Source organism: Filicampus tigris, chromosome 21 (genome assembly GCF_054856515.1).
Source record: "Filicampus tigris isolate MCC_2025a chromosome 21, RoL_Ftig_1.0, whole genome shotgun sequence".
Classification (NCBI taxonomy): Eukaryota; Metazoa; Chordata; class Actinopteri; order Syngnathiformes; family Syngnathidae; genus Filicampus; species Filicampus tigris.
Genome location: NC_141237.1, coordinates 7,833,514 through 7,861,422, shown reverse-complemented (window position 1 = coordinate 7,861,422; position 27,909 = coordinate 7,833,514). Strand labels below are relative to the sequence as shown.

General features: G+C 41.3%; 1 protein-coding gene across 3 annotated transcripts in view; it reads left to right on the top strand.

Moving 5' to 3' along the window:
- Nucleotides 1-628: 628 nt before the first annotated feature.
- Nucleotides 629-27,909, top strand: part of abca4a (ATP-binding cassette, sub-family A (ABC1), member 4a) — a 28,363-nt gene continuing 1,082 nt past the window's right edge. Inside the window, exons 1-50 of one of the 3 annotated variants that reach the window (XM_086020626.1) lie at nt 629-745; nt 989-1,102; nt 1,926-2,019; nt 2,115-2,256; nt 2,402-2,541; nt 4,419-4,546; nt 4,777-4,974; nt 7,138-7,227; nt 7,984-8,218; nt 8,822-8,961; nt 10,734-10,850; nt 12,144-12,341; nt 14,359-14,564; nt 14,630-14,806; nt 14,886-15,108; nt 15,631-15,852; nt 15,943-16,147; nt 16,229-16,306; nt 16,402-16,563; nt 16,780-16,957; nt 17,054-17,185; nt 18,064-18,203; nt 18,310-18,447; nt 18,564-18,760; nt 18,872-18,974; nt 19,411-19,616; nt 19,898-19,952; nt 20,021-20,101; nt 20,416-20,582; nt 20,895-21,019; nt 21,621-21,719; nt 21,933-22,122; nt 22,202-22,296; nt 22,388-22,420; nt 22,586-22,691; nt 23,286-23,360; nt 23,432-23,601; nt 23,693-23,870; nt 23,959-24,074; nt 24,266-24,413; nt 24,493-24,616; nt 24,952-25,081; nt 25,172-25,292; nt 25,475-25,537; nt 25,609-25,715; nt 26,024-26,165; nt 26,429-26,563; nt 26,656-26,759; nt 26,836-26,928; nt 27,127-27,376. In XM_086020626.1, the coding sequence (XP_085876752.1) occupies nt 1,037-1,102; nt 1,926-2,019; nt 2,115-2,256; nt 2,402-2,541; nt 4,419-4,546; nt 4,777-4,974; nt 7,138-7,227; nt 7,984-8,218; nt 8,822-8,961; nt 10,734-10,850; nt 12,144-12,341; nt 14,359-14,564; nt 14,630-14,806; nt 14,886-15,108; nt 15,631-15,852; nt 15,943-16,147; nt 16,229-16,306; nt 16,402-16,563; nt 16,780-16,957; nt 17,054-17,185; nt 18,064-18,203; nt 18,310-18,447; nt 18,564-18,760; nt 18,872-18,974; nt 19,411-19,616; nt 19,898-19,952; nt 20,021-20,101; nt 20,416-20,582; nt 20,895-21,019; nt 21,621-21,719; nt 21,933-22,122; nt 22,202-22,296; nt 22,388-22,420; nt 22,586-22,691; nt 23,286-23,360; nt 23,432-23,601; nt 23,693-23,870; nt 23,959-24,074; nt 24,266-24,413; nt 24,493-24,616; nt 24,952-25,081; nt 25,172-25,292; nt 25,475-25,537; nt 25,609-25,715; nt 26,024-26,165; nt 26,429-26,563; nt 26,656-26,759; nt 26,836-26,928; nt 27,127-27,376 (6,822 nt within the window). In that variant the 5' untranslated portion in view covers nt 629-745; nt 989-1,036. Of the gene's footprint in view, nt 746-988; nt 1,103-1,925; nt 2,020-2,114; nt 2,257-2,401; nt 2,542-4,418; nt 4,547-4,776; nt 4,975-7,137; nt 7,228-7,983; nt 8,219-8,821; nt 8,962-10,733; nt 10,851-12,143; nt 12,342-14,358; nt 14,565-14,629; nt 14,807-14,885; nt 15,109-15,630; nt 15,853-15,942; nt 16,148-16,228; nt 16,307-16,401; nt 16,564-16,779; nt 16,958-17,053; nt 17,186-18,063; nt 18,204-18,309; nt 18,448-18,563; nt 18,761-18,871; nt 18,975-19,410; nt 19,617-19,897; nt 19,953-20,020; nt 20,102-20,415; nt 20,583-20,894; nt 21,020-21,620; nt 21,720-21,932; nt 22,123-22,201; nt 22,297-22,387; nt 22,421-22,585; nt 22,692-23,285; nt 23,361-23,431; nt 23,602-23,692; nt 23,871-23,958; nt 24,075-24,265; nt 24,414-24,492; nt 24,617-24,951; nt 25,082-25,171; nt 25,293-25,474; nt 25,538-25,608; nt 25,716-26,023; nt 26,166-26,415; nt 26,564-26,655; nt 26,760-26,835; nt 26,929-27,126; nt 27,377-27,909 lie in introns of those variants that run through there. The other 2 variants (XR_015084237.1, XM_086020628.1) reach the window with 2 other exon arrangements.

The following is a 27,909-nucleotide window of genomic DNA, read 5'->3' as shown; positions in this document are numbered from 1 at the left end:
TGAATTCTTTTACACTTGTATTGTCTGTAGCCAAACAGCCACGGTTGCTACACAGCTAGCATGACTTATTCATGTGGGAGTGTTGCACAACACTACGTTACAGCCACTTCAGACACCACATTACATGTGTTTAACTTTGTTTTGTCTCCTTTTCAACTTGTGGAGTGGAGGTAAATACTTGGGCCAAGAAAACAAGCCTACTTCCCACCAGATTGTGCTGTGATACCCTATGCTCTGGTATTCATTACAAAATTAGGAAATTGCCTCATTAGTTGCAAAAAGCGCATTGAGACGGTACACAATTTCTTGTCATTTTCACTGCAGCATAGCCTCACTGACAACAATAAAATAGCTAGACGCAGATCTGGAAATGTTTTATTACATACACAAATGCAGTGTGATTAAAAACTTTTAATAACCACTAAGTATATGGAACAAATCAAACAACGACACATATATATCATCATTCTGCATTACATTTCTCACCCTGTATATCATTTGACCAGATAGGCTCAACAGCGGCAGGATTAGTGGACCAGGTGGTTGGGTGATGACGGCCTCCACACATGGATGTGAGGTGTTGGCTGTCTCCCTGCGCTGAGAAAGGAGATTAAATCAATCTGCTTAACTATTCACAAGGTCTACAAATTAGCTGTGTTAGCAATCCCGCGGCGCATTCGGTGGAATATGCGGTGTTATGTGGTATTCATTAGATATCAATCACCAGGACAAGTATTCGTCTGAGGTAAGTGTTGCATTGATGTACCCCCGATTATTTCAGTCACGTGTGGATTCGTGCACTTGACATGACTTGTATTAGTATTGCTGAGAACATTTTTCAATGATTTATGAAACTGGTACACTACCCATATGAAGTGTTTGGAGAATATTAACTCTTGAGTTCAATAGATTGAAGCACAAGTGTCAAGTTTGATATTTGTATTCGATTGGATGTGAGATGCATTTGCGTACGTTTGGTTGAATGCAGGCCTGTCTGCTTTTGCGCGACTCCTTTCGGGGGTGAAACGGAGGAGTCATGGGGGCGGGAACGCAGGTCAGACTCCTGCTGTGGAAGAACTGGACCGTCCGCAGGAGGCAGAGGGTAAATGCCTTTCATCTATCATTTGCACACTGCCTTTAATCACTAAGCGAGCTGCGAGCCTTCATACTTTGCTGTTGATACAAGTATGAAGGGTTTCATAAGATCTTTCAGATATGCACAATACATTGCCAGAATAACATTTGATCAACTACTCATGACGGCTGTCTATTAACTCATTCATGACCAGACCTTTTCAGACACTCTTTTACCCTAACGTTTGAAAAAATGTGAAAAAAAAAATCGAAATAAATTACTGGGATTGAATGGCTGTAAATTAAATTAAAGTAAATTCGTCAATGGCAGTGAATGAGTTAAAACCAAAATAGGTCGGTCGGAAAGCTCTAAAGAAGCTTGATAACGATCCTGATCATTTGAATCAGGTGTTGTAGCAGGGAGAGAGCCCTCGAAGACCGAGTTTGGACACCCCTGATGTAGGCCTGCATATATTGCCGTATTATCATATATTCAATCAGCTGTTCTATGTAACTCTTGATAGCATCAAATGCAATACAGGTAGTGATAGTATCGGCATTTGATGTTATTTTTTCAAAGATCTATTTGGGCTCTGGTGTTTACAGTAGGGGCATCAATTAAAAGGGGCTGTCATAAAGGAGGAAATATGGTATGCTCTCCAGTGGCTGCAATTAGTACCGGAATGATGTCAGTGAAGTCGTTTTGGATTCTTTCGAAGTGCTATGATCTGCTAGTGGTGCTAAACGCAAATGCCTTTTCGCCACATTCCTCACACATTGAAGCCCATTGTTTTCCAGACCAACAATGAATGCCGTTTTGATTTAGTCTCCCAATTGAACTTTTCACCCAGGTGCGTTTCTTCATGGAAATCATGTGGCCAATTATTTTGTTCATGGGGCTCGTGTGGCTACGAAGAGTGAATCCACTCTACCGCCAGCATGAATGTAAGATGAACTTTTATCCGCAGAGGTTTTGCACTTCAACGCAAGGTCCTGTGAACCATTCTGTCTGTATTTTGAAACTATCGGGTCTTCCCCAGGCCACTTTCCCAACAAGGCCATGCCCTCTGCAGGGGTCTTACCATGGATCCAGGGAATCTTCTGTAACGCCAACAACCCTTGTTTCCAGTACCCCACCCGCGGTGAATCACCTGGCTTGGTGTCCAACTACAACAATTCAATGTGAGGTTTATCCTGACCTTTATGCTGCACTTGCGATCCAATCCTCAAACAAACCATCAGTTGTATTTTGATATTAAAAAAAAATCCATGCACCTAATTGAATGAAAGAAATATGAGAAATATGTGACGAAAACTCGTTTGACAGATTGGCCCGCTTCTACTCGGATGCCCAGGAGCTTCTTTTTAGTGATCCAAAGCTTCTACCCATGGGACGACTTTGGTCTGAAGTGAGAGCCATGAGTAACTTCATGGACACATTGCGTAGCCGTCCAGATCGAGTCTCAGGTCAGTTCTTCAAACTGCCGCCCACAATTTGGATGAAAAGTTAGCGTGGTTGCTCTTCTTTCTGGTATCTTATAAAATTATCCAATCAGGATCACAATATCTAAAATGGCATTTTGTCTAGATTTTTTGAGAATGGATATTTACTATACACGAGGTACCTATCGATGTATTTTTAAAGTACCTATCAACTAAACATATTTGAAAATACACGGAATGACAGAATGTTAGGTGCACTTGCACAATGTAAGGACAACCCATTACAAAGATAGTATTATTTATGTATATGAAATTGATTTTACAATACAATTTTCAGCATTTAGTCACCTTAATTTATGTAGAGGCACAAAAAAAAATAGAACATAAGTTAATATTATGCACCATTTGATTGTGCAGGTGTACACAAGGAAGTGACCAGTGAGTGAGTTAGTTATAAAAAGTTGGATATTAGGTCTGGATTTTTGTGCCACTGAATTAATAGAATATGCTGGTAAATCCTGAATTATAAATGGAGACACTTACTGGAGATCATTGTAGAATTTTCCATTACCTTTCAATAAATATCGTTTAATTCTTTAAAGCGGCAGATTTGAATTGAGAAATATTTCTGGTTATATCTTATTCTACATTTCATAAATCTTTGATTAGTTTTGGCAGCAATTATACAGTTTTGATACCTCAGCTTAACCCGTTGCGATTCACACTTTTTTACCATCAGACCTTTTGCCTCTCTTTCCACTGTAGGATTACATCACATGACTTCAAGAAAGATGCGTAATGTAAGATGATTACTTTCACTGGTGGCCCAGTGTTTATTTGGTGGGAAAGCACTTCACGTGCCCCCGACCAGTGTCCTCATGAGACACAATAAAACCACAGTTCCCATCTCACGGGACACACTGCAAAACTGTTTTTGTATAAACATGTACACTATGCATGTATTTTTGGTACAAATCTTGATGATGGGATTGGGAAGAGACTAAGGACTTTCCCTCTCGCATTGGTTATGTCACACTACTCTCAGAGCGTAACATTCAACAGACCTAAAAGAAAATATGAGGCCACATTTCACCAGGAGTTGAGTTCCCATGAGCCCCCGGGAGAGAACATTAAATCATACCAGGAAGCAAGTTTTCCATATGCACTGCATATAACATAACAGCCAAAGTCAGCTGGGATAAATTCCAGTTCACTCGCAAACCTAATTTGACAATTGGTATAGAAAATGGTTTATACGGCTTCAATGGAAACACAGTTGCGACAAATCTGGCATCTGCTTGGAGCAACCACGTAAGGTCATCGAGGCCACTCCAAGTTCACTGCCTTGTGTGTAAGGGAGCTAGACGCACGGAGATGTAGATCGAAAGGGCCAAGTGTGAGATTAGGTGGACTGCCCGCTCTTACCTCCTGAGCCACAGCCGTCCCCGTGAAGGCAGCTTCTTCCCCAAACAGGTTAATCTCGGTTTGAACTTGGATTGAGAGCATATAGCACTTGGTCCAACGTGGGAACAGATTTAAGATTTTATGGGAGCATCACATGGGAGGGTCTTTTATGAGAAGCAAAACATTGACATTTGCTTAAAATGGAAAATTTTCAGTAAATTTGTGCAATAAACTTGCTGGCAAGAACAATATTTGACATTTTAGGTTTTCTCTTCAGTGTTGCCAGAGTTTGTCAGTTTTCTTTCCTGGCGCCTATTGAGAGGAATAATTAAATGCAAAATGATGGTCATTTGCTCTATTTGCCCTTCCATTACCCCCCAACTCTGAAATCTTTGCTCCGCCCCTAATTGGGACTTTCCTTGAAATTTGCAAGCTTTACACTCAATGGTCAGCAAATGCATACGCCAAATAAAACATCACATTCATCCCCCTTGCAGGCCGAGGAGTACAGATGGAGTCAATCCTGAAGGATGATGAGACTCTGACATCATTCCTTCTGAGAGATGTTCCACTAAGCGAATCTGTGGTTAATCAACTCGTCACCGCACAAGTCAGGCCCGAACAGGTTATTACACACAATCGTTACATTACACAAGTGGGTTCAACTGGGCATGGGAATTATAAAGTCAATGCTGAGCTAACCCATTTTATGTATGTTCGTTCTTTAGATGTATAATGAAATATTTGAATACAGGTTAAATGTTGACGAAGTAGAATTCAAGAAGATGAGTTATTATAACATCACAGGAACAATCATTAATCTGAATCATTTACCATCCTGTCCACTTTCCCCAGTTTGCCTTTGGGGTTCCAAACATGCATTTAAAGGACATTGCCTGCAGCTTGAACCTCTTGGAGCGATTCCTCATTTTCTCGAACCGCAGGGAACTTCTCGCCGTCCGCAACGCCATGTGTGTCCTCAGCGCGCAGCAGCTGCGGATCATCGAGGACAAGTTCTATGCTAACGTTGACTTTTTCAAGCTCTTCCGAGTGGTCAGTGTGGCTTTTAAGCTTTTTTTTTTTATCCACCGGCACTTATTTAGGTATGCCTGCGCAATCAAATGGGATCGAAGAGCTGTGTGAAAAATCCTGGAGAAAAGTAGATTTTACATTGAAATCTAAAATATAAAGAAAACAGTGCAGCCAAGAGAAATAGTACAAAATGAAGAAGTAGACTGTTGAGGTTAGAATGATAGAATTTCTAAGAACAAATATTAGAATTTAGGCTTTAATTGGAAGTCAGTGATTCAGATCGTGCCAGCTCACCGACGACCCTAATGAGGACAAGCGGAATAGAATAAGGATGCATGGATTGGCACAGGTGTACTTAACACATTCACATTTTAAGACCCTCTTTTACCCTAACGTTTGAAAAAAATTTAAAAAAATATATAGATAAATTCCTGGGATTGAACGGCTGGACTGTGAAAAGACAAATAAATACGTCAATGGCAGTGAATGAGTTAATGAAGTCGATTTAGAATTGTGAATTTGCAAGGAATTGGAGACATAACTAAGTTGGACGCTTAGAACGAAGCATCAATCCAACTATTGTGTGGCAGTTTATATAACAGTCATTATTAATCATTTAATTTAATAAGCCAACAGCTGTGTTTGTCAGAGCCTATGAATAGAGAAAGACCTCATTAAGCTGTGCTGAGATGAAGCCCATTTGAGTTGGTATTTTCTCAACAAAACTAAACAAAATGAAAATGATTTGGCAGGCTAGGAGCCCAGTTGAAAAAAAAAGATCACGCCCAACATTTTGCCAAAGAGTAAATAATTACCTGTTTACTAATGTGATTCAGTCATCAGGCATTTTACTTAAAGGTGAGCCTTTAACAATAGTTTGAGAGTGTCTGAAGTTTGGTCATGGGGCGAAAAATAAAGCTGTATGTGTTAGTGTTAACTATGAATAATGCATTCATGTTAAAATTGTAGCAGATGTGTCAGTCCACTTTTTTGTTGTACTGTTAAAGGAAGTAAAAATTTTCAAATTTTACTAGAATATGTTCTATGCACCCCCACTAATCTAAACACGGCATTCTGGTTAATTTGGATTAATTAAGTAGCAAAATCTACCCGTTTTTATATATCTCAGGGGGCGGCTATTTTGCCACTTGCTGTCGACTGATAATGACATCACAGCGCCGGAGGGATAAGGACACGACCAATCACGGCTCACCTGGTTTCAGGGTTTGGTCATGTGACTTTCGCCAGATGAGCCGAGTTGAAAAAAGCTTGACTTGACACCTGAGCTAATCTGAGCATGGAGTTTTAGGTCAGCATCCAGTCGAACTCACAGAGAGACTAAGATGAAAAAGTGAGTTGTTGCTGGGCCAGCATACTTCAGATAGTTAGGCATGTGTACAGAACCTGTGAAACGGCATTAGCAGAGCTGTCAGACTCGCCCTCTTTCAGTAATTAGCTTAGACGAAACACTCCCATCTTAATGATTAAAGGCCACGGCTTGTAAACAAAGGCTCCAGCCGCAGACGGAGGGCGACTGGCTTCCTCTTCGTTCATCCGCAGTCAGAATTGAAGCCGTACCACTAGCACGCCACTTTAGTCCAACCACTACTTTATTGCCTTGACTTACGCATGCACACACGCTGAGAGATATGTCACAAAGGAAGGATGTCTCTTCTGTTCTTTGTCTTGGCCTAGTTAGTCCTGCTTCCTGTACCTTTAGCCTATTGTCTACAAGATCTCAAGCATGTCGGTCTCAAACTTGAGGTCAGGAGCCAAAATGGATCCTAGGTCAATTTTTAGAATAAATCAGGGTAAACTATTGCTAGCTACGGAAGTATGTTTGCATATTTCCTAAAGTTCTCATTTAGGAATCCTGATTTTGTGTTGAAAAACATTATGATCAAAGCAAACCAATGAATCAACCGTTTGTTCAAGCCATTGTTTTTCAAAACAGATTTTGTTCCATTTTATCCATTCAGAGTTGCCATGTTATTCCTACCATTCCAAATAATCACAAATACCCACTCATCAAAATACTTGAATCGTATGTGTTATACCTTCTACTGAGGTGTTGTTTAACTCATCTTTTAGTCAGGAAATATGGTTCCTTTCCCTATAAAGTGTTAAGGAGGATACACGTTACCCTATGTAACAATGTTATTTTGTTTGTGTCCCTTCCGCAAGCTTCCTCGCGTTTTGGACCGTAACTCAGAGGGCATCAACATTCACTTTTGGGTCCAGGTGGTGTCCGCCGCCTCGGACAAACTACGAGAGGTAATAGTGCACTTGTGCATTTCAGACCCATTCAAAAGTTCACTGTTTTCTATTTTTAGCTGGACGGGAAACAGTTGCTTCCGTTTGCCTCAGTTTTTACGCAAACACAGATGTGGCGCGGGGAGGGAGCTTAGCTGTCACAGTGAATATGATGAAGGTTAACTCAAGATCAGGATTCTTTGCCTCCAAAAAACATAGAGTACAATAAAGTACATCATTAGCATAGCATGTTTTTGTCCCTGTATACGTATTGATACTACAAGAATTACAGGATTATTTTATCCACATTTTGACTTGCTTGTTATAAATGTACTGTAATTTATTCGATTCACTTTTCAGTGTACAAATATAACAGCCACTGGCAGAGCTAAAAGTGGGGCCGTGTGAGCCCCCCATCCCCCCCGAAATATGCTTGGACTCCCCCAGGTGCCAGACAGATAAACTCTGGGGATTTTTACCCCCATTCACTGTAGTGAACATGTAATGAATTTTTATCATCATTTTTTTAAACAATTTTTTGAGTTTGTTAAAAAAAAAAATGTTGTGTGGACCCCCTGAAATATGCTTACCCCCCCAAGGAAAATAAACCTAGCCCCACCAGTGATTGCCTAATTGATTTCACACATCTTTGGTTTGCAGATGTTCCACATGAACATTTCTAATTATGAATTATTAAAAAAAAAAAAAAATCAAAGTTGCTAGAACATGCTTTCTTCTCTGCTCTGACTATTCCCTTTTTTTCAAACCTCCTCACAGTTATTTCAGAGAAGCAGCACACGGGAGCTCTTCCAGATCATGACTCCTCTCTTCCAGAGCGACCCGTCGTTCAGGCAGGTGATGGCCGCTGCTTCCAGCCTCGTGTGCGGCTACACCGAGGGGGCTTTCTCAAGAGTTGCCTCCTTTAACTGGTACGAGGACAACAACTACAAAGCATTTCTTGGCATCAGCAGTGGCACAAGACAGAGCCAGCACACTTATGACAACAGCACCAGTGAGTAGAACATGTCCAAAAAATACTCCCATGATTGGGAAAATAATCCATAATTTGAAAATGTATGACCCTTTTTTGGGGCGGTTTTAGATGGACTTATATGTTCACGTTTTGATTTGTTAAGAGTATCAGAGATCTCATGGACAAAAAAATCTTTAACTCATTCACTGCCATTGATGAATTTACTCTTTTCACAGTCCAGCCATTAAATCCCAGGAATTTCATTTTTCTTTTCAAACGTTAGGGTAAAAGAGAGTCTGAAAATGCCTGGCACTGAATGAATTAATGGTTGATATAAGGTACACCTTTTAGCATCCATCTGTGTCATGGTTGGCTTGGAGCCTATCCCAGACGACTTTAGGCAAGAATTGGTGAGACACATTGTGGTTGTGTATGATAAACCTAGTTCTGTTTTCTCATGATGAATTGTAAATCCATCACTGTCTAACAATTAAAAGTCTCGATGAAGTAAGTTTAAAAAAAACTTAGTTTTGTTCTCTTATTTACAGGAAAGAATTCTTGCATGTATGGTGTGAACAGTGAGATTGACACCTGGTTTTATAATTGCAATGGTCCATATAATGCACACTTTTTTCCCTCCAGCTCCTTTCTGCAATACTATGATGAGCGAACTGGAATCCAACCCTGCCACCAGGATTGTATGGAACTCCCTTAAGCCCATGTTGATGGGAAAGATCCTCTACGCCCCGGACTCACCTGCTGTCAGAATGATCATAAGAAATGTAGGTAGCTTCCACTACAGGGTTCTGTTTAGCGTTTCCTGATTACTAATGCATGAAGGAAGTGTAAAGATAAAAGATTTTTCAGTTTATTGTTTCTTTTCACTGCTTCGCTACCTTCTTTGATTTTCAGTTGGGCAGAGCAAGCGCGCTGCAGGGAACGATGCCTTTCCCCCCCCCCCTCAAAAGGGGATCAGCTTTCCTCATGTCTTGTCCCAGCTTTTGTATCTAGATGTCGATACTCGTTGGTCGAAGCCCCTCAGGGGGTGGCAGTGGTCATGGATGGCTTGGTTGCAATGGAGGAACACAAGCCGATCGGCCGCGGCGACTGTCACACAGTCTGCTGGCGCCATGGCTTTTCTAGTGTTATGTAAGCACCGCACGTTGCCCTTAAAAAACGTGCGATCACACATGATGACCTTTAGTAACACCCCCTCCCCTGTTTTGTTTCCCCCCCCACACACACATTTCGATCTTAATTGCACCAAGAGACTAAACGCCAAGAGAGTTTATCATTTACTTGGACCAAAAACATGACTCAAGCCATATTAAGCAATCTCATTGGTTGCAACCAGCCGCAGAGGCACTGTTAATTCAAACTATTTTCAAAACGGATAATGGATTTTAATGCGATCCTGCTACTTTTGTACCCATAGATTCAGGAGGAAAAACTAATCTCAAAACACAGTGGACCATAATAATACAAAGAACAATTTGACTAGTGGTAAGAAATCCACATCTATACTGTTACGCAACAGCTTAACAAATACAACTGATGAATGGTTTCCTCTTACGTAATTGGTATAAGGGAGGAATTTACTTTGAGTCGGATTATATCAGTGGCTTTCACTCATTGGCTGAACTTGCGCACACTCATTTGCTGAAATATCAAGTTTGGCAATGGCATACCTGTACAGCATATGTAGCTACTGGACAATATGTGCTGAATAGAAATAGTTTGCCGGTAACAACAGCACTGCAGTGTGTGATGCCAACCACTTAATGTTTAACACACCCTAACATCAAAGTTGGGAGAAGTAAACATGCAGCAAGGCCACAATTTAGATTCACTGTAACTCAATGCGAGTAGGTAAGGACCCATACTAATTGTTGGTTGTAGCAAAAAGTGACCTTTGGGAACTCCTCCACTTCATCTCCTGCTTGCGTCTGCTGCTTTAAACCACCTCGGGAATGAGGAAGCTCTCACTTGTGGGAACCTGCCTAACATTCACTAGTCTGGGTGAAAGCATTGGACCAACGGCCTCCATTGTCGCCCTGGCCCCATTGTCCCTATTGTCACCCAAAATCAGACACACAGAAGAGGAAGGCGTTTAATTGGGTGTACTCTTGAGCACGTTCACCCCCCACTGCACACGAGTGAATGCTAAAATAAGCAATTGGCGTTTGCTGTTCACACACGCACACACAAAGCACTGTAGTGACACATATTCAGGATTTTAACGATAAGCTTGCGGTAAATATTTGACATTTTGGCACAGGTTGTGTTTGTCGCACACTCGCTGGTTATCTGAAGCTCACGGCGCACAGAAATTCTTTGTGTGAGAACGTGTGTGTTGTCTTTGCAAAGCCTGTTTGGGGAGAGAGTTTGGTGTGGGAATGTTATGTAGGAGAAGCTTAAGAGGATACCATGCAAGTTTGGCGGTGTTTTACGCACGTACAGAATATGTAGTATACATTTGCATATAAGCACAGCTGTTGTTAAATACATCCTGTCTGTAATTTAGGTTTGACACATGCCTACGTCTCTCTTGTAGGCCAACAGTACATTTGAAGAACTGCAAAGGGTAAAGACGATGGGCAAGGCCTGGGAGGAGGTGGCTCCACAGCTCTGGGCTTTCTTCCAAGATGGCGTGCAAGTCAAAATGATACGAGTATGGCGACAATACACCGTCATGGCAATTCCAAGGCCTGACTTCTTATAACCATGACCAAAATAATCATGTGATTTTTCTTGATGAGTCAGGCATTCTTGTCTGAAAATTAAAACCACATTTTAGCAAAATATCTGACTAGTAATAAAAAAAAAATACTGGATTTTTTCCATCGTAGATGAAAGGTGAGCTCATGGACCGAAAAGTTGTGTCATTATATGGCGGTCATCACTATTAACCAGTGGCATTTAAAGCAGCACTGGGCAAGAAATCGAACTTGATAAAACATTTTCACAACTCTTTTGGTGAAACATTGACTTACAAGTACAGTAGTTGAATGGGACTTCATGCCTTGAGGGGGTCTGTATCGTTTTTACTGGCACAAAGCAACTTTGATGAGGGTGGGATCAACCATGGCACACAAAAAAATACAAATGTCCCGAATTGCTTTATGGCATACTCACTTCCTCCTTTCGCTATAAGTACGACTCAGGATTTCACGACACTACGCGCTGGCACGCATGGGAAATGTGGTTGACTTTTGTAAAACATTACCGCTTTTGTCCACATGGCGTCGCCATAATCAACAAAAACTGACATATGACACAGTGTTGCTTTAATACAGTGAAACCCCTGAGGTTAATTTCACGTCATGTAAATATTAGGATGTTAATCAAAATTTTCAGGATGTCATTACATTTTGCAAGTTCCAATCATCATCCTGTGATGTGGGCCAGCCTCGCAAGACTTCATCATATACATTTATTGAGCACCAAATCCAAAAACAAGTTTTGCATTTTGGCTTTGATGTGTTTCATTATGTTTTTGTGATGCCACCACAGAAAAGTAGCAGTCGTGGCAAAATTGAAAGATAAAAAAAAAAAAGTAAGGCAGTTAAGAATGTTGAAATGTTACTTGAAAATGCATTACAGTAAAAACGAAGTGACAATTTTATTCTTGAGCATATTTTTTCCATTATTTTCAATGGCAACAAAAGATTCAGTGAATTAACTGGAGGTTAGCCAATGTCTTGGAACTGGTTGTAAACTTACTTATTTACAATTTATTTGTTTTGTATGTTTAATATTGCGCAACATTCACTATCAATTTGTATTTTTATTTATTTTTTAAAACAGAATAATGTCCCGTCCAAATTCCAGTGGGATGGGCTCCAGTTCGCCACAACCCTAATTGCAACAAAAGCGGTCCCAAAGTCAAATGACTTTAAAAATAAAAATAAAAAATAAACTGTAACCTTGTCATTCAATTGTAAGGGTTCCTTTTTTCTTGCAGGACACTTTCCGAAATCCATCAGTGATGGATTTCATCGACCGGAGTCTCGAGGAGGCTCCGTTCTCCACCAAACACATCCTCAACTTCCTGCATAACGGTCCGCCAGAGGAGCGGCTTGACAGCATGCCTGATTTTGACTGGCGGGATGTTTTCAACCTCACTGACCGTGTCATTCGCATGCTCAATCAATATGGAGATGTGAGTGCGCTCTGAAATATTTTTTGTACTGTAGCCTAGAAACTTTTGTTGCATTTGTGATTTGAGCCTTCCTGGAGGTACAAAAAAAAAAATCTGCTCCATTTGAGAACTCGAAGGGATGCGTGGGTTAAGCCGAGTTTCCAAATGAAAATACGGTGTCAGGATCATTTGTTTTGGTACCCACCCACCTATTTGAACTCCTGACACTACAATTCACCTGAACTGTCACATTCTTGGAATGGCCCATTCATGTAATAATCCAAGTGAACACAGGGCCGTCACTTGTTGATTTCATTAGCCTGCTTGAAAGACCGCTGTTGTGCTCCATCTTTGACATGATGTGAGCATTTGGAGAAGTTGTCTTTTCATTTGGCAATTTGTCCGCCATCGGCCAAACTTGGCAACCCCCAGGTGGGACGAGAGCCAGACTAACAGACGAGCTGTCGGCTCGCTTCTGTTTACTGCTGATGGAGTGGAAGCCTTTCAAAAAAATAAAACAAAGCATCACAGACCTTCAATGGCGAGGGCCCTCCATAGCTAAGTGGGCCAATATATTTAAAACAAAGTCCAAATCAGCCCTTTTCCCCCGTGGGGGCTTATCGGGATGAGAGGGTCTATCCCACTGGGGGGTGACACGGGGGGCACTGTTGGGTGGATGGCTAGTGCTCATTGTTTTTGTCCAAGTTAAAGCTTACAGCACTTGAGTGTGACAGGGAGAGTTGGAACGCTTCGGGCTGATTAGACACAGCTGTCACTTCACCCGCCATCTTTTATAGAGCAACTACAATGGCAGTAGGTTTGAAGGCTGAGTGGTTTGGCTGTTTGCGCGTTGGTGGCATGCATGCGAATCACGCTACACACTGGGCCTATAGTGTTGATGTGGAGGATACTTTGGCAGCGTAAGGACGGTGTTTTTGAAATGGGAATTACTTGTTGCACATGGGGAACTTTGTAAATTGACAGTGTCACTGTAGTTGCCAGCAAATTACATGGGTGTGTCATATGTGTTTAGGCCTGTTTGCACGACATCTAAGGGGAATTTAGTATGTGTCAAGATAGCTAGTGTTTGTATTCATCTTAGAAAATGGAGAGAAAAAAAAACACTAGTTGTATTGGTTACCTTGTATTATGTATTGTTTCCAAACATTCATTTGTCCATTTTTTAATGCCGCTTGTTCTGATTAGAGTTGCGGGTGAGATGATTTTTGGGCTACACCCGGGATTGGCCACCAGTCAATCATAGGGCACATGCAACTATTCACACTTGACTCAAATTCACATCTTTGGGGAATTTAGGCTTCAATTGATAAAAGAGGCTGTCAACCCCCAAAAATGATTTGTAATAATATGTTCTATGCGCCTTAGTGTAAACATGGTGTTCTGATTAATATTTGCGTTTGCGGGATATGAGTTAAGAAGGAAAATGCACCCCTTTTTAGCCATCTCAGGGGGCGGCCATTTTGTCACTTTCTGTCCACTGAAAATAACATCACAGTTGCTCAGTTAACAACCAATCATGGCTCACCTGTTTTCTGAAACTGCGCCATGATTGGGTGTTATCTGAGCCCTGAACAATTGTGATGTCATTTTCAGTTGACAGCAAGTAGCAAAATGAGATGTACAAAAATGGGTGGATTTTACTGCTTAACTCATATTGCACAAAAATTAATCAGAATGCCGTGTTTTGTCTAATGGGACTGCATAGAATATATTCTTGCAAAGAAAATGTCGGGGCTGACTTCCCTTTAATATGTAAAGGTCATTTTATGTTTGGTGGCAATTTCAACTCATTTTAAATCAACATCATAATCATTTTATATCTATCCAGAAGATATATTAGAACAGCTACTGTAATGCTGGTGTAGGCTACCTAATTATGTGGCCAAGTTGTGTTCTCAATGGACTGCCATGATGATATATGAAAGTGCAGTTTTCATAACACGGTTGTTGTTACCTTATAAGATGGCACTTTTCTCTTATCTAATTCTCTGCCTCTATCTCATCCCCTCTCCTGCAGTGTGTGATCCTGGATAAATTCGTGGCCCTGCCTAACGAGGACATCGTAACTTATCGGGCTTTGGACTTACTGGAGGATGGCAAGTTTTGGGCGGGTCTCATCTTTGTTAACATGCAGCCGTGGACCGCCAAAGTCCCGCCTCATGTCAAGTTCAAGATCCGTATGGATATTGATGCTGTGGAGCGCACCAATAAAGTCAAAGACAGGTTAGAGTGATAATCCATTGCTTTTGTGTATCGTTTTAGAGAATAATAACATGCATCTCTGTCAGGTATTGGGATCCGGGCCCCAGAGCGGATCCTATGGATGACCTGCGTTACGTTTGGGGTGGTTTCGCTTATCTTCAGGACATAATAGAACATGGGATTATTCGGACTCAGACGGGGAAAGAGTGGCCGTTGGGTGTTTACCTGCAACAGATGCCCTACCCTTGTTACGTGGATGATCTGTTAGTGAACGCACACACACCACACACACCACACACATTTTCATGGTCATGTTGTTCATCTAATTTCTTATTTGTCTAGATTCATGCTCACACTGAACCGCTGTTTTCCAATCTTCATGGTTCTGGCCTGGGTTTACTCTGTGTCCATGATTGTCAAAAGTATTGTTCTGGAAAAGGAACTCCGTCTTAAGGAGACCCTCAAAGTGATGGGGGTTTCGAACAGCGTCATCTGGTCCACTTGGTTTATTGACAGCTTCGTCATGATGGGGACTAGCACTGCTCTGCTTACAGTCATCATCATGGTGAGTCAGTCAAGTCTCCCAAGTTTGTCTTTTGGCTTGATAACGTAGTATTATCATGTTGTTAACTCCCTGGGATTTAATGGCAGTTGACAAATGATAGCCTGTTATACTATGACCTTCACCGCTTCTCACCTCTTTAATGACTCGCACGGTGATTGTGCACATGCTGTACGAATCATTAACAAAATGACAGTGAAGTCCATGACATCATGGGAATAATGTCAACACCTACGGTGTGCAGGAACGGGCTAATGATTGAAAAGTGGATGTCATTCTCATCAGCCAAGTCTACACGTTGTGTACTTTAGTGGCCCCTAGTGGTAATAATCTATAAAACAATAACAGTTTTTTTTTTGTAGCCCTATTTGAAATCTTAGCATGGGCCGGAATTGTTATTGTTTTGGCCATCTATGGCATTTTTCTTGTCAGAAGAATTTGATATCACTTTCTGAGATCTTATTAAGGAATTATATTGTGAAGTAGAACTCTGAGTGACATCCCTTGCTTGTTTATGTCTTGCAGGGAGGAAGGGTACTGAACTACAGCAACCCCCTCATCCTCTTTCTCTTTCTGCTCACCTTCACCACGGCCACCATCATGCAATGCTTTCTCCTCAGCGTCTTCTTCAACCAGGCCAACCTTGCAGCAGCCTGCTGCGGAATCATTTATTTCGCCCTCTATCTGCCGCACCTCTTCTGCTTCGCTTGGCAAGACCGCATCACCAAAGACATGAAGATCCTGGTGGTAGGCCGAACATCCGAACACCTTTTGAATTCACCGCATATTCAAAAGGTTATTTTAGGACACTTCGTTACTGATGATCTTGTCTCTCAGAGTCTGATGTCCCAAGTTGCCTTTGGTTTTGGGACTGAGTACCTATCCCGTTATGAGGAGCAAGGTCAGGGTCTGCAGTGGGACAACATCCAGACTAGTCCTCTGGAGGGGGACGAGTTCTCATTCCTCACATCTATCTGCATGATGGGCCTGGACACATTTCTTTATGCTGTACTTGCCTGGTACCTGGACAACATCTTCCCTGGTCAGTTTGATGGACAGAAATGTGGCTAAAAAAGTGTGAACATACTGTATACTGTATGAAATGTATTGTATTGCAATACAGGCCAGTATGGAATTGGCCGACCATTTTACTTCCCCTTGATGCCTTGTTATTGGCTCAACACAGTCACTCCAGCTTCAGGTAGGCCTTTTCCCCATTCAAGAATTGCCACTCTTTAAATGTTCTGCAGAAAGACACGCGACAATTTGTTTTCCTATTTCTCTTTTTTTTTTCAGACAATAAACACGAGCTGTCTAAACAAGGCTTTGATAATTTAGCATTCAAGGATAAAGCGGAGAAAAAAGAGGATCAGGAAAACCAGGAGAAACCAAAAAATCCAGAGGAAACTAGCACATGTGACCACAGGGACCAGCGAGATCAGAACCAGGAGACAAATGGTATGGTATCAATTCTTTGATTTAAATGCCATTCTATTACCTAAAATGTGAGAAGAAGTGCTTCTCATATATCAAAGCATCTTTTCTTCTTTTTGGTATTTTTACATTGCAAAATCTGCACAAATCTGACATTTCTGCTGTTGGCATTGTACATTTTCCTTCCTCCTTGTGTTGTTGTACTGTCACAGCATTGTTATCACTGTCAACACTATTTAGGGCAGGCATTCTTTGAGGCGGAACCAGCTGACCTAGTGAGGGGCGTTTGTATCCAGAACCTGGTCAAAGCGTTCGACAGTCGCTCCAAGCCTGCTGTGAACGGCCTCAGCCTCAGCTTCTACGAGAACCAGATCACTGCCTTTCTCGGGCACAATGGGGCGGGCAAGACTACCACTATGTATGTGTCACGCAAATAGAAGGTGCCTCCACAATGAACACATGGGTGCGGGATAATATTTCATCACCCAACCAGTTTTTTTGCTTTATCTTTTAGGTCCATCTTGACTGGTATGTTCCCTCCCACCTCAGGCACAGCTTCCATTTATGGCAAAGACATCCGCACGGACATGGACACCATTCGTCTGTCTCTGGGAATGTGCCCACAGCACAACACTCTTTTCCAGTAGTATGTAATTCACCACCTAATTCGGGGGGGGCGAGAGGGGGTCGTTTTCATCATGGGCCCCTTTGTTGTTCTGGTATCGCCCATTATGACTGTGAAAATCATGTACAGTACATGTACAAAAACTACTGTTTCATTTATGTTAAGAAGAGATTTTGTGAAAAGAAAGTACGAAAGTGAGGAAATTAGCATTCTTTTAAACAGAATTTCTGCCAAATTGAACAAATCAATTTAGAAATAAACATGAATTAAATACACTTGATTTGCCTTATTTAGCTGCAAAAAAAAAAAAAAAAACGGACAGACCAGACCTGTGGAAATCAACCCAAACACATTTTTTTCAAGAATATGTTACCAGAAGGCCTACTAATTCTGATTAATATTGCATTTGTGGAATATGAGTTAAGCAGCAAAATCCACCCGTTTTTAGCTATCTCAGGGGCGGCCATTTTGTCACTTCTATTGACTGAAAATGACATCACAACTACTCACAACGACCAATCACAGCTCAGCTTCAGAAAACAGGTCAGCCGTGATTGGTCGTTATCTGAGACCTGAGCAGTTGTTGATGTCATTTTCAGTCGACAGAAGTGACAAAATGGCCGCCCCCGGAGATGGTTAAAAACGGGTGTCTTAACTCTTATTCCACAAACGTAATATTTATCAGAATGCCTTGTTTCAACTAGTGGGCTTTCATAGAACACATTCTTGAAAAATATGTTAGGGTTGACTTCCTCTTTAATTTGGCATGTGACCAAATAGAATGACAAAATGTGTCATTTACCTTCATTTCTCCAGTTTTTAAACTACAGTTTGGACTTAATTTGTCCAAAATATAACCGCGCATGATTTAACATGGCAATGTCTATCTCTGCCGACAGTATGACTGTTGCTGAGCATATCCTGTTCCACTCACTGCTAAAAGGCCGCCCTATAGCAGAAGCCGAGGAAGAGGTGGAGAATATGCTCCAAGATCTAGGTCTACCGCACAAGAGAGATGAACTGACACAAAATCTGTCAGGTGGGTTCGAATTCGGTGCCGACGAATATCGATTTCCTTTCCTTCCGATGGCGCAGACAAATACGCTATTTATACATGTCATGCAACTGATGTTGTTTTCATTTAGGGGGAATGCAGAGAAAACTGTCAGTCGCATTGGCGTTTGTTGGTGGTGCAAAGGTGGTGATCCTGGATGAACCCACATCGGGGGTGGATCCTTACTCCAGACGCTCCATATGGGATCTGTTGCTCAAATACCGTGCAGGTAATAATAGTGGTCCATCCAACCATTTAAATCGTCCTTAAACTGACTGACGGAAGCTGGATCCATTCATTCACCTCGACTGTCTATTTATACCTTAACCCATTGTCCTTTTTCAGGTTGTACAGTGATCATGTCCACCCACCACATGGATGAGGCCGACCTGCTGAGTGACAGGGTCGCTATCATCTCTCAGGGACGTCTCTACTGCTGCGGCTCCCCAATCTTTCTCAAGAATTGCTTCGGCGCCGGTTTCTATCTCACTCTCGTGCGAAGAATGAAATACGGCACTCCAAAAATGGGCCAACCCGGAGTTGTATGTTTATAATTTGCTTATTAGACTTGGAGAAGATGCAATTATGTATTTTGCTCTGTCTGAATTCTTTTCCATACAAACTATTCCATCTCTCTATACCTTGTCCTGTAGGATGGTGATGTCTGTTCAGAAAACTGCTCCTGTAAGTGCTCCAAGTGTTTGAAGTTTAAAGTAAACCAAGAGGAGGGTCAGGCTCCAGACCGACAAATGGATGGTAAAGTCTGCATTAACCTTTACTTCTATCAATTTTTTTTACAGTGGCGGCTAATCTAATGAATTACTTATCTCAGCAAAGTAATCTGACTACAGTTACTAAGATTACAATTTGCGAAGTGATTCACAGAATACTTCTTGTCACTTACCATTCACTTGGTATACAGTTGAAGTGTTGTTATGCATCTTCGGGGCAGCGCATTTGACACTTGAATAGGAATCATTTCCCTCACGCCTATACTTGGAACAAAACGGTTAATCAACCAAAAATAAAATACAGAAAGAGACCCCATTCATAGACACATAAGAAAGGGGAAGTACGGTGTTGTGGGCATGTACCATTGTGCATCCATTCATTGTACATAACCCAAATATGCATTTCAATAAGCACAGCATTGGTGACTGTTGAAAATTCAGCCTGCGTTTTGCGTCTCCAGGTAACATCGAACGCATCACCGCCCTGGTGCATCATCACGTGCCTCAGGCTCGTCTGATTGAGGCCATCGGCCAAGAGATGACCTACCTGCTTCCCAGTCACGACTTCCAACCGAGGGCCTACGCCAGCCTCTTCAGGGAGCTGGAGGAAACCCTGGAGGACATCGGCCTCAGTAGCTTCGGTGTGTCTGACACGTCATTGGAAGAGGTAGGCAGACATGTTGATTGCAGCACGTGTCTGTGGAAGCATGCACATGCATTCACACTCAGGCTGCTGTGTGTGAAAAATACGATTGTGCGAATGTTTCGACAAAAGGATTGTTGGGATTTTTTTGGAGCTTGGGACAGAAATACAACGACATAAAAATGACATAGCATCCAATCAGGTTGCTCTTATGTGATCTCGATGCTACTTCCGCATTCAACACAATTTTTTGAAGCAAATGGAATGCAATAACAATATCTTTGATAATGTTTGTTTTCATGTAGATTTTCTTAAAAGTCACCGCTGACGGATATGCAAGCAACAAGAAATGCATTCAAGGTAAGAAAAAAGGATTTCCTTGCGGTCCCTTCTCTAATCCCTTATGACCCGTTGTCTGCTTCTCTCAGACAATAAATCAGTGCAGCAGATTTCTCGAGCTAGCCTCTGTGGATTCAACAGAGTGGCGATTGCTATGGAGCCGCCTAAAGGTGACAGTAGAATTTGGCTTTCAGCTCTGAACAGACGCTGCTGCTGTTTAGGGGATATAAACCACCTGCGCACATGCCTTCGCACAAGGAGGGATGTCAGTCGCGCTGCGCTTATGCATTTCATCGGCACTGAAAACATGCTGGTGCATATACTATATGTTTCTTTTTAAAAATACTATCTTTTGCACTTCTGCCAGCGCAATGCTGGTCAGCAGGCAATACATTTATCAAAGCTTTGCTGCTTGCTGACTAGCCTCCTGCAGTCCATCACAAATGCAGTATGCGCAAATGTGAACCTTAGCGATGTGTTCCAGACTCAGACGAGCCTTTGGACACCAGCCCATGTGATGATCCTGAAGGCAACGCAGGTCGAGGATCGTATCAGGTCAAAGGTGTTTGTCTGGCCGTTAAACAGTTCTTTGCACTGCTGATTAAGAGGTTGCACCACACCACCCGCTCCTGCAAAGACTTCTTTGCACAGGTAACCGTGCTGGCACATCATCAACATCTAGCACGTGTATTTTTTATTGAACACAGAATAGCAGTTTAAAAGAATCGTATTCAAGAATTAAAAAAAAAAAAGCTATCAGACCGGACTTTGAATCAAAATATACTTATAATCGTTTTCCATATCAATTCCAAGATTTTACTCAAGTAAAGCTTTGTAGAAAAAGTACGATTAATCGTGATTAACTATGGAAAATTTTATGATTCATTGGTAAAATAAATCGTTATATCGTTATCTCTCTCTCTATTAATAGTATTATTAGTATTAATCCTCTCTGTCTGTCAGATTGTTCTACCAGCCAGTTTTGTTTTCCTGGCACTGACGTTCACGCTGATTGTTCCACCATTTGGGGAGTATCCAAGTGTGACTCTAAGTCCTTGGATGTATGGCCGACAATACACTTTCTTCAGGTGAGACCAATGCTACTCTCCAAGTGTCACATAACTGTATAATTTACTGTTGCACAGCATTGTTTTACAAAAGAGGCACATTTGCTTTGTATTCTGGGATTGCTAAAATATGCGATGATGAATTAATCAGAATGGTTGCTTAATCACTACAACTGGCTGGCCACCAGGATAACCATTCCTGGCCTCCAAAGTCAGCTGGGATAGGCTCCAGCTCACCCGCAACCCTAATGAGAGCGAGCAAGACAGGAAGTGGATGGATGGATGTTGTTTAATCATTCTTTTGACATTTTAATATTTTTAAATTATGCTATTCTGACTGGAGAACATACTGTACATATGCTGGTATGCAAAAGAAACCGAAAGGCCCAATGTATATCCATTGTTTTATCATGGTTAAAGTGTTAGTCACTAAAAAAAAAAAAAGGTTTATATTATTGATACTGTGATGACTTTAGACCCACAGGGAACAATGTATCATCAAAAAGATTTCCTCTAACAATTCCTTTAAAGGCACCATCTTCCAGCACTCGTGTTAAATTTGAAATGAAATTCAAGCAATTCTAATGGTACTTTCTTTTTGTTGTCACTTGCTCCACTGCAGTAATGAACATCCTTTGGATGGCCAGATGAGAAATTTTGGTGAAGTGTTGCTGGACAGGCCGGGCTTTGGGACACGCTGCATGGCGGATGAACCGCTAGAGTGAGTAAATGTCACACTTTTATAGTGGACGCATGATATTTCAAGACCTTTGGAGGACCATTGTGACTTAATACCCTTCCCCCCGCCTGCCTCAGTGGTGACACAACAACAAAAACTTAATTAATTCCGTCTATAAATTCCACTTGATCTTATAAACGTCACCCTCTTCACTGTTTTGTTTAACCACGTAGGTCAATTTGTGTCCCCCGCTAGAGATTTCCCATGTAACAACATCACCACAGAGTGGGAGACGCTGCCGGTTAACCCCTCAGTGATCGAGAAGCTGGCTGACCAGTCGTGGAATTCTGCCAGACCGTCGCCAGACTGTCAGTGCAGCACCGACAGGAAACTCACCATGTTACCCACTTGCCCCGAAGGAGCCGGAGGTCTTCCACCCCCACAGGTACTCGTCACAGAGAGGTCGGGATATTCAATCCTCCCGAAGGTTTCACTTTAAATGTCCTTCTGTGTTTCTGCATCAGAGAATTCAATCAACAGGAGACGTTCTCATGGATCTAACTGGTAGGAACATCTCAGACTACCTGGTGAAAACGTACCCCAGTCTCATCAGAACTAGGTGTTTACGTCCTTGCATTCTTAGAAAACGATGTTATAGTTTTGCAAAATCCTGAACTTAGATATAATGATCAGTTGGTTTTTTTTTACAGCTTAAAGAGCAAATATTGGGTGAATGAACAAAGGTAATGTACTTCATATACATTTAAGTTGAAATAAAACTGTTTGAATTTGCACTGCGGGCATTGGTGGGGTTTGCCCTCTCCTGGTGTTGAGTGTTCAGTGCAGTTTGGATCTGCAAGCAGATGGAAATTCATAGTGAAGCTGAGGATCCTGTCTGTGGTTTCCAGATATGGAGGAATATCAGTCGGAGGTCAGCTTCCTGTTTTAGAGCTACAGCCAAAGTTCATCCAGGATTCAGCAGCTCAACTGGGGCAAATGCTCAACGTGACTGGGGTAATGTCTTTAAGTATTCATCATTTATTAGAGTGTAAATTATATCAGATTATGTATAGTGCTTATATCATAAATATGCTAAGGATATTCAAACATTATGATATGGTATTGTCACGATATTAACCTCACTATATGATAATTATCACGATATTGTGGAACGGTTGTCGATATTAAAAAAAAATCTTACAGTGCTTTAGAAAAATATAGATATTTAAAAAAAAATTTAATACCTCATAATATTGAAAAGAAAAGTATAATATTGTGTTTTTGTACATAATAACAGCAGTGGAAAAAAAACTGTCTTGGACAGTCCTTTCGTTGTTCCTTTTGACTCAGCGGCACAAAGTATCACTTTGTAAGTATCACAACTGAATCGGGTGAAAAGTAATGTTTTTGGACATAGATATGCTGATCTTAATATTGTGACAATATGCGTATGCAACACTATGATATTGTAGCAATTTTAACATTGCGATATCATGATATCGCCGTGATGTTACATCACTAATATATATATATATATATATATATATATATATATATATATATATATATATGTTTATTTATTTATTTATTTTTATTATTGTTTTGTAGGGTGACAACTGTAAACAAACACTGAGGGAAATAGGTACATTCCTCAGGTACATGGAGACGCAGAACAATGTTAAGGCAAGTAATCACTGTGATTTTCTAGTGGTTTTCTTGGATGTATAATGTAACTTCAGTCAATCCTTGTCCAGGTATGGTACAACAACAAGGGCTGGCATGCCATGGTGTCTTTCATGAACGTGGCCAACAACGCCATCCTGCGCGCTAACCTGCCAAAAGGAGCTAAGCTGGATCAATACGGCATCACGGCCATCAACCACCCACTGAACCTCACAAAAGAGCAATTATCCGAAATCACTGTGTGAGCGGACACTTTCCAAACAGTGCTCCAGTATCCAATGACGTATTTGCTTTGACTTTTTGCTCTATTTTTTTCATTTTTTTCCCCCTAGCTTGAACACATCGGTGGATGCAGTGGTGGCCATCTGCGTCATCTTCGCCATGTCTTTTGTTCCAGCTAGCTTTGTCCTCTATCTCATCCAGGAACGGGTCACCCAAGCCAAACATCTCCAGTTCGTCAGTGGTGTCAGCCCGCTAATCTACTGGATGGCCAACTTTCTCTGGGACATGGTACCTATTAGAACCTGATAACGCAGAAAGCTGGTTATCCTTTCTGTCAGATAAATAAACCATCAATATGTGTTTTGTGTGTTTACAGGTGAATTACTCTATCAGTGCACTGATGGTGGTACAGATTTTCATCTTTTTTGACAAAAAGTGCTACACCTCAACAACCAATCTGCAGCCACTCATTGCACTACTCATGCTTTATGGGTATGTGTACAAAATTATAATACAATAGAAATCATTTTAGTTGTTGTCTGTCAGACTGTTTGATATGACTCGAGTAGTAAATCCTTGTGTACCTACTTACTTAGTCCATGCACTTCTTTTTAAAAATGCTTGTGTAACTGAATTCAACTTCAAATTTGCTGAAACAATTTCCATCACTCTGTTCTTCTCAGCTGGTCCGTCACCCCCATGATGTACCCAATGTCCTACATGTTCAGCGTCCCAAGCACGGCCTATGTGTCTTTGTCATGTATCAACCTCTTCATCGGCATCAACAGCAGTGCTATCACCTTCATCCTGGACCTTTTTGAAGGCACTACGGTAAAAACGAACGAGCCTAGTTCTGTATAATCCGGTCCAAACGTTCAGTCACTTTAACGTGTGTTGGGCTGTTGTCAAGGCTTTGTACAAGTTCAACCAGCTGTTGAAGAGCGTGCTGCTCATCTTTCCCCATTACTGCCTGGGCAGAGGCCTCATCGACATGGCCATCAACCAGGCCGTGACTGATATCTTCACTCGTTTTGGTAATGTACTGGAAAAAAAAAAAACAAATGAAAAAAAACACATGCTCTTATAATGGCATCCGTCACTGTCAAACAAGCTAATCATTATTGCAGTAAAGTCTCTATTAATTCACTGCCAGACATTTTCAGACCGTCTTTTACCCTAACGTTTGAAAAAAATGGAGACAAATATAAATAAATTCCTGGGATTGAATGGCTGGACTGTGAAAAGACGAGTAAATTCGTCAATGGCAGTGAATGACAAATTAAAAAAAGAAAAGCAAAAGAAGACCTTTCCTATTCATGGCCAACAATCAACTGGGTTTTAGTGGGGTTGACCTGCAGTATGTCCTTAGGTGAGGATCACAGCCCAGACCCCTATGACTGGGACTTCATTGGGAAGAACCTATTCTGCATGGCGGTTGAGGGATTCGTCTATTTCACCTTGAACATTTTCTGTCAGTATCGCTTCTTCCTGGATCACTGGTAAGATGACAAGACCTCAAAGCATTATCACACTGGGGTAGTTGTTCGACAATAGTCTAATTGAATGTTGTCTAAATGATCCATCGGAAGGATCCCAGATGGCCCAAAGCCTTCTATTCAGGATGAAGACTTGGATGTGGCTGAAGAAAGACAGAGAATCTACAAAAGCAGGAAAACGAATGACATTTTACACGTATGCAACCTTTCAAAGGTGAGATAATTATACTTTTTAGAAAGTAATGGTTTTTTTTTTTTCCCGAGTGGGATTTAACAAATCACTAAAACAATCTGAAACTGTAAAACTCCTTTTCTCATCTCTTGCTTTTATTCCTCCCATCTCCCACATTGTCGTCACACAAAAACGTATTTTCACTCTTGTCTGTTCCTAACTAGATATACACAGGAACCATTACTCCCGCAGTGGATCAGATCTGTATTGGTGTATCACCGGGAGAGGTTGGTATAGTCAATTAAACAATAAACAAAACAATCAATGCGCTTCACGTTACATTCCTCTCGATTGCCAGTGTTTTGGTCTCCTGGGGGTAAATGGCGCCGGGAAGACCACCACATTTAAGATGTTAACTGGAGACATTGATGTCACCACAGGAGATGCCTCAGTTGCTGGTCACAGGTCGGTTGTACGCATACAAACAAGAAGAGCTGAGTATTGTTTTCGAAGAGTAGTAATGGACACATAGAAGACAGTAAATGTACATTTAATATTTGCTAACCAGCCAGTATATCTTCAGTAGCTAGAGAAGGCAATGTTGTTGCTCTAATGTTTGATATTTAATTGTATTCACAGAATATTGTTGCGGTAATTGCACAATTAGTGTCTTATAAAGTAGTAACCGGGATCAGCTGGAGTCAAACATCTGTAATTTTTTTTTGCATGTGCGATTGTGTGATTTGAATCGATTTGTTTCCCTTTCCCGTCAGCATTTTGACCAACATCCTGGACGTCCACCAGAACATGGGATACTGCCCCCAGTTTGACGCCATCGATGAACTTCTGACTGGAAGAGAACACCTTCATCTTTACGCCCGCCTCCGCGGGGTACCGGAAGCTGAGATCAGCAGGGTGAGAGAGGTTGCTAGTCTTAATTCCATATGAATGTCACATGATGGTGGCAAAGCCATTTTTTTCATGTGGAAAAAAAAGTTAGTGGCTGTAAAAACAATAAAAGCAGCAGTACAAACACTACTGTGCGTATAGGGCACCACCGTATTTATTTCACACTTAACGGGCATTTGTGTACAAGCAATGAAAAAAAACAAAAACAATTTTGCAGTCATTACTCACATTGCCTATTCATCTTGAATGATTGAAGTCTGATTGTACAGATTGCCGAGTGGGCCATTCAAAAGCTGGGTCTGTCCGAGTATGTGGGTCAAAGTGCCGGAACCTACAGTGGAGGGAACCGCAGGAAACTGTCTACAGCCATCGCCATGATCGGCTGCCCTGCCCTGGTGTTGCTGGTTAGCACCCAAATAATATGGCAATCTGAAATACATGAGCAAAGTTGGATATATCGCTCGATGATTGTGTGTGTTTCTTTGTGCGCCCCAAGGATGAGCCCACCACCGGCATGGACCCACTCTCCAGACGCTTCCTCTGGAGCTCCATTGTGAGTGTCATCCGGGACAGACGGGCTGTTGTTCTCACCTCGCACAGGTAAATAAATGGGAATTGGGTGTATTTATAAATGTTGTCGTGCGCAGATTTCCTAATGATAGTTGTCCCTTTGCAGCATGGAGGAATGCGAGGCGTTATGTACACGTTTGGCCATCATGGTTAATGGATCATTCAAATGTCTGGGAACCATTCAGCAGCTCAAATACAAGTAGGGAATTTGTGCGTGCGTGGGGCGGCTGACACTGTAATATTTTGGCTCTTATGGAGCTAAATAGTACAATACGATAACAATAGAATACTATTTGAGACTGTTCTTCTATTAGATCTCATTAGATTTTGCAAGTGGTCCGCGTATATTCAGTAAGCTAACTTTGAATGACTTGATTTACCTTCCGGTTGAACACAGATTCGGCGATGGATATGTAGTGACCATGAAAATAAAGGCCTCCAAAACGGGCGGCGCGCCGGATCTGAACCCGGCCGAAGCCTTCATGGAGAGCACCTTCCCTGGCTGCATCCAGAGAGAAAAACACTACAACACCCTGCAGTACAAGATCGCCTCCTCCTCCCTGGCAAGGATTTTTCAGATGGTCCTTGCTAACAAAGACAAGCTCAACATCGAGGACTATTCAGTGTCACAGACAACTCTCGATCAGGTAAAATACGGTTTGAAAAATATTTGATTATATATGAAGGTATATGTACACGCATATATATGTATATAATATATATATATATATATATATATATATATATATATATATATATATATATATATATATGTAAATACATATATATGTATATATGTATATTAGGGGTGTGCATCCAGGCAAAATATGATGTGATTCTCGATACATGAGGTACGATACGATTTAAGGATGTAACGATTTTAAATTGCAACGACTCGATTTGGTTTAATTCAGTGGCATTATGATACATTTCGATTCGATATGATATGGTTATAGCTTTTTTCATGTTTTTTTAAGATGCAACAACACGTAGAAGCTCTCCAAAGACCAAACTATCCAGGTTAATTAAATTCAAAGAAACAAAAAAATCATCAGAAACATCAAAACGATTTATCTGGTGGACATCTCTCATAAAAGACAATTTGATACTTATGTCGATGCATAAGATGTGATACGATTCAAGGGTGTAATGATTTTATGACATTAACATGTCATGATTC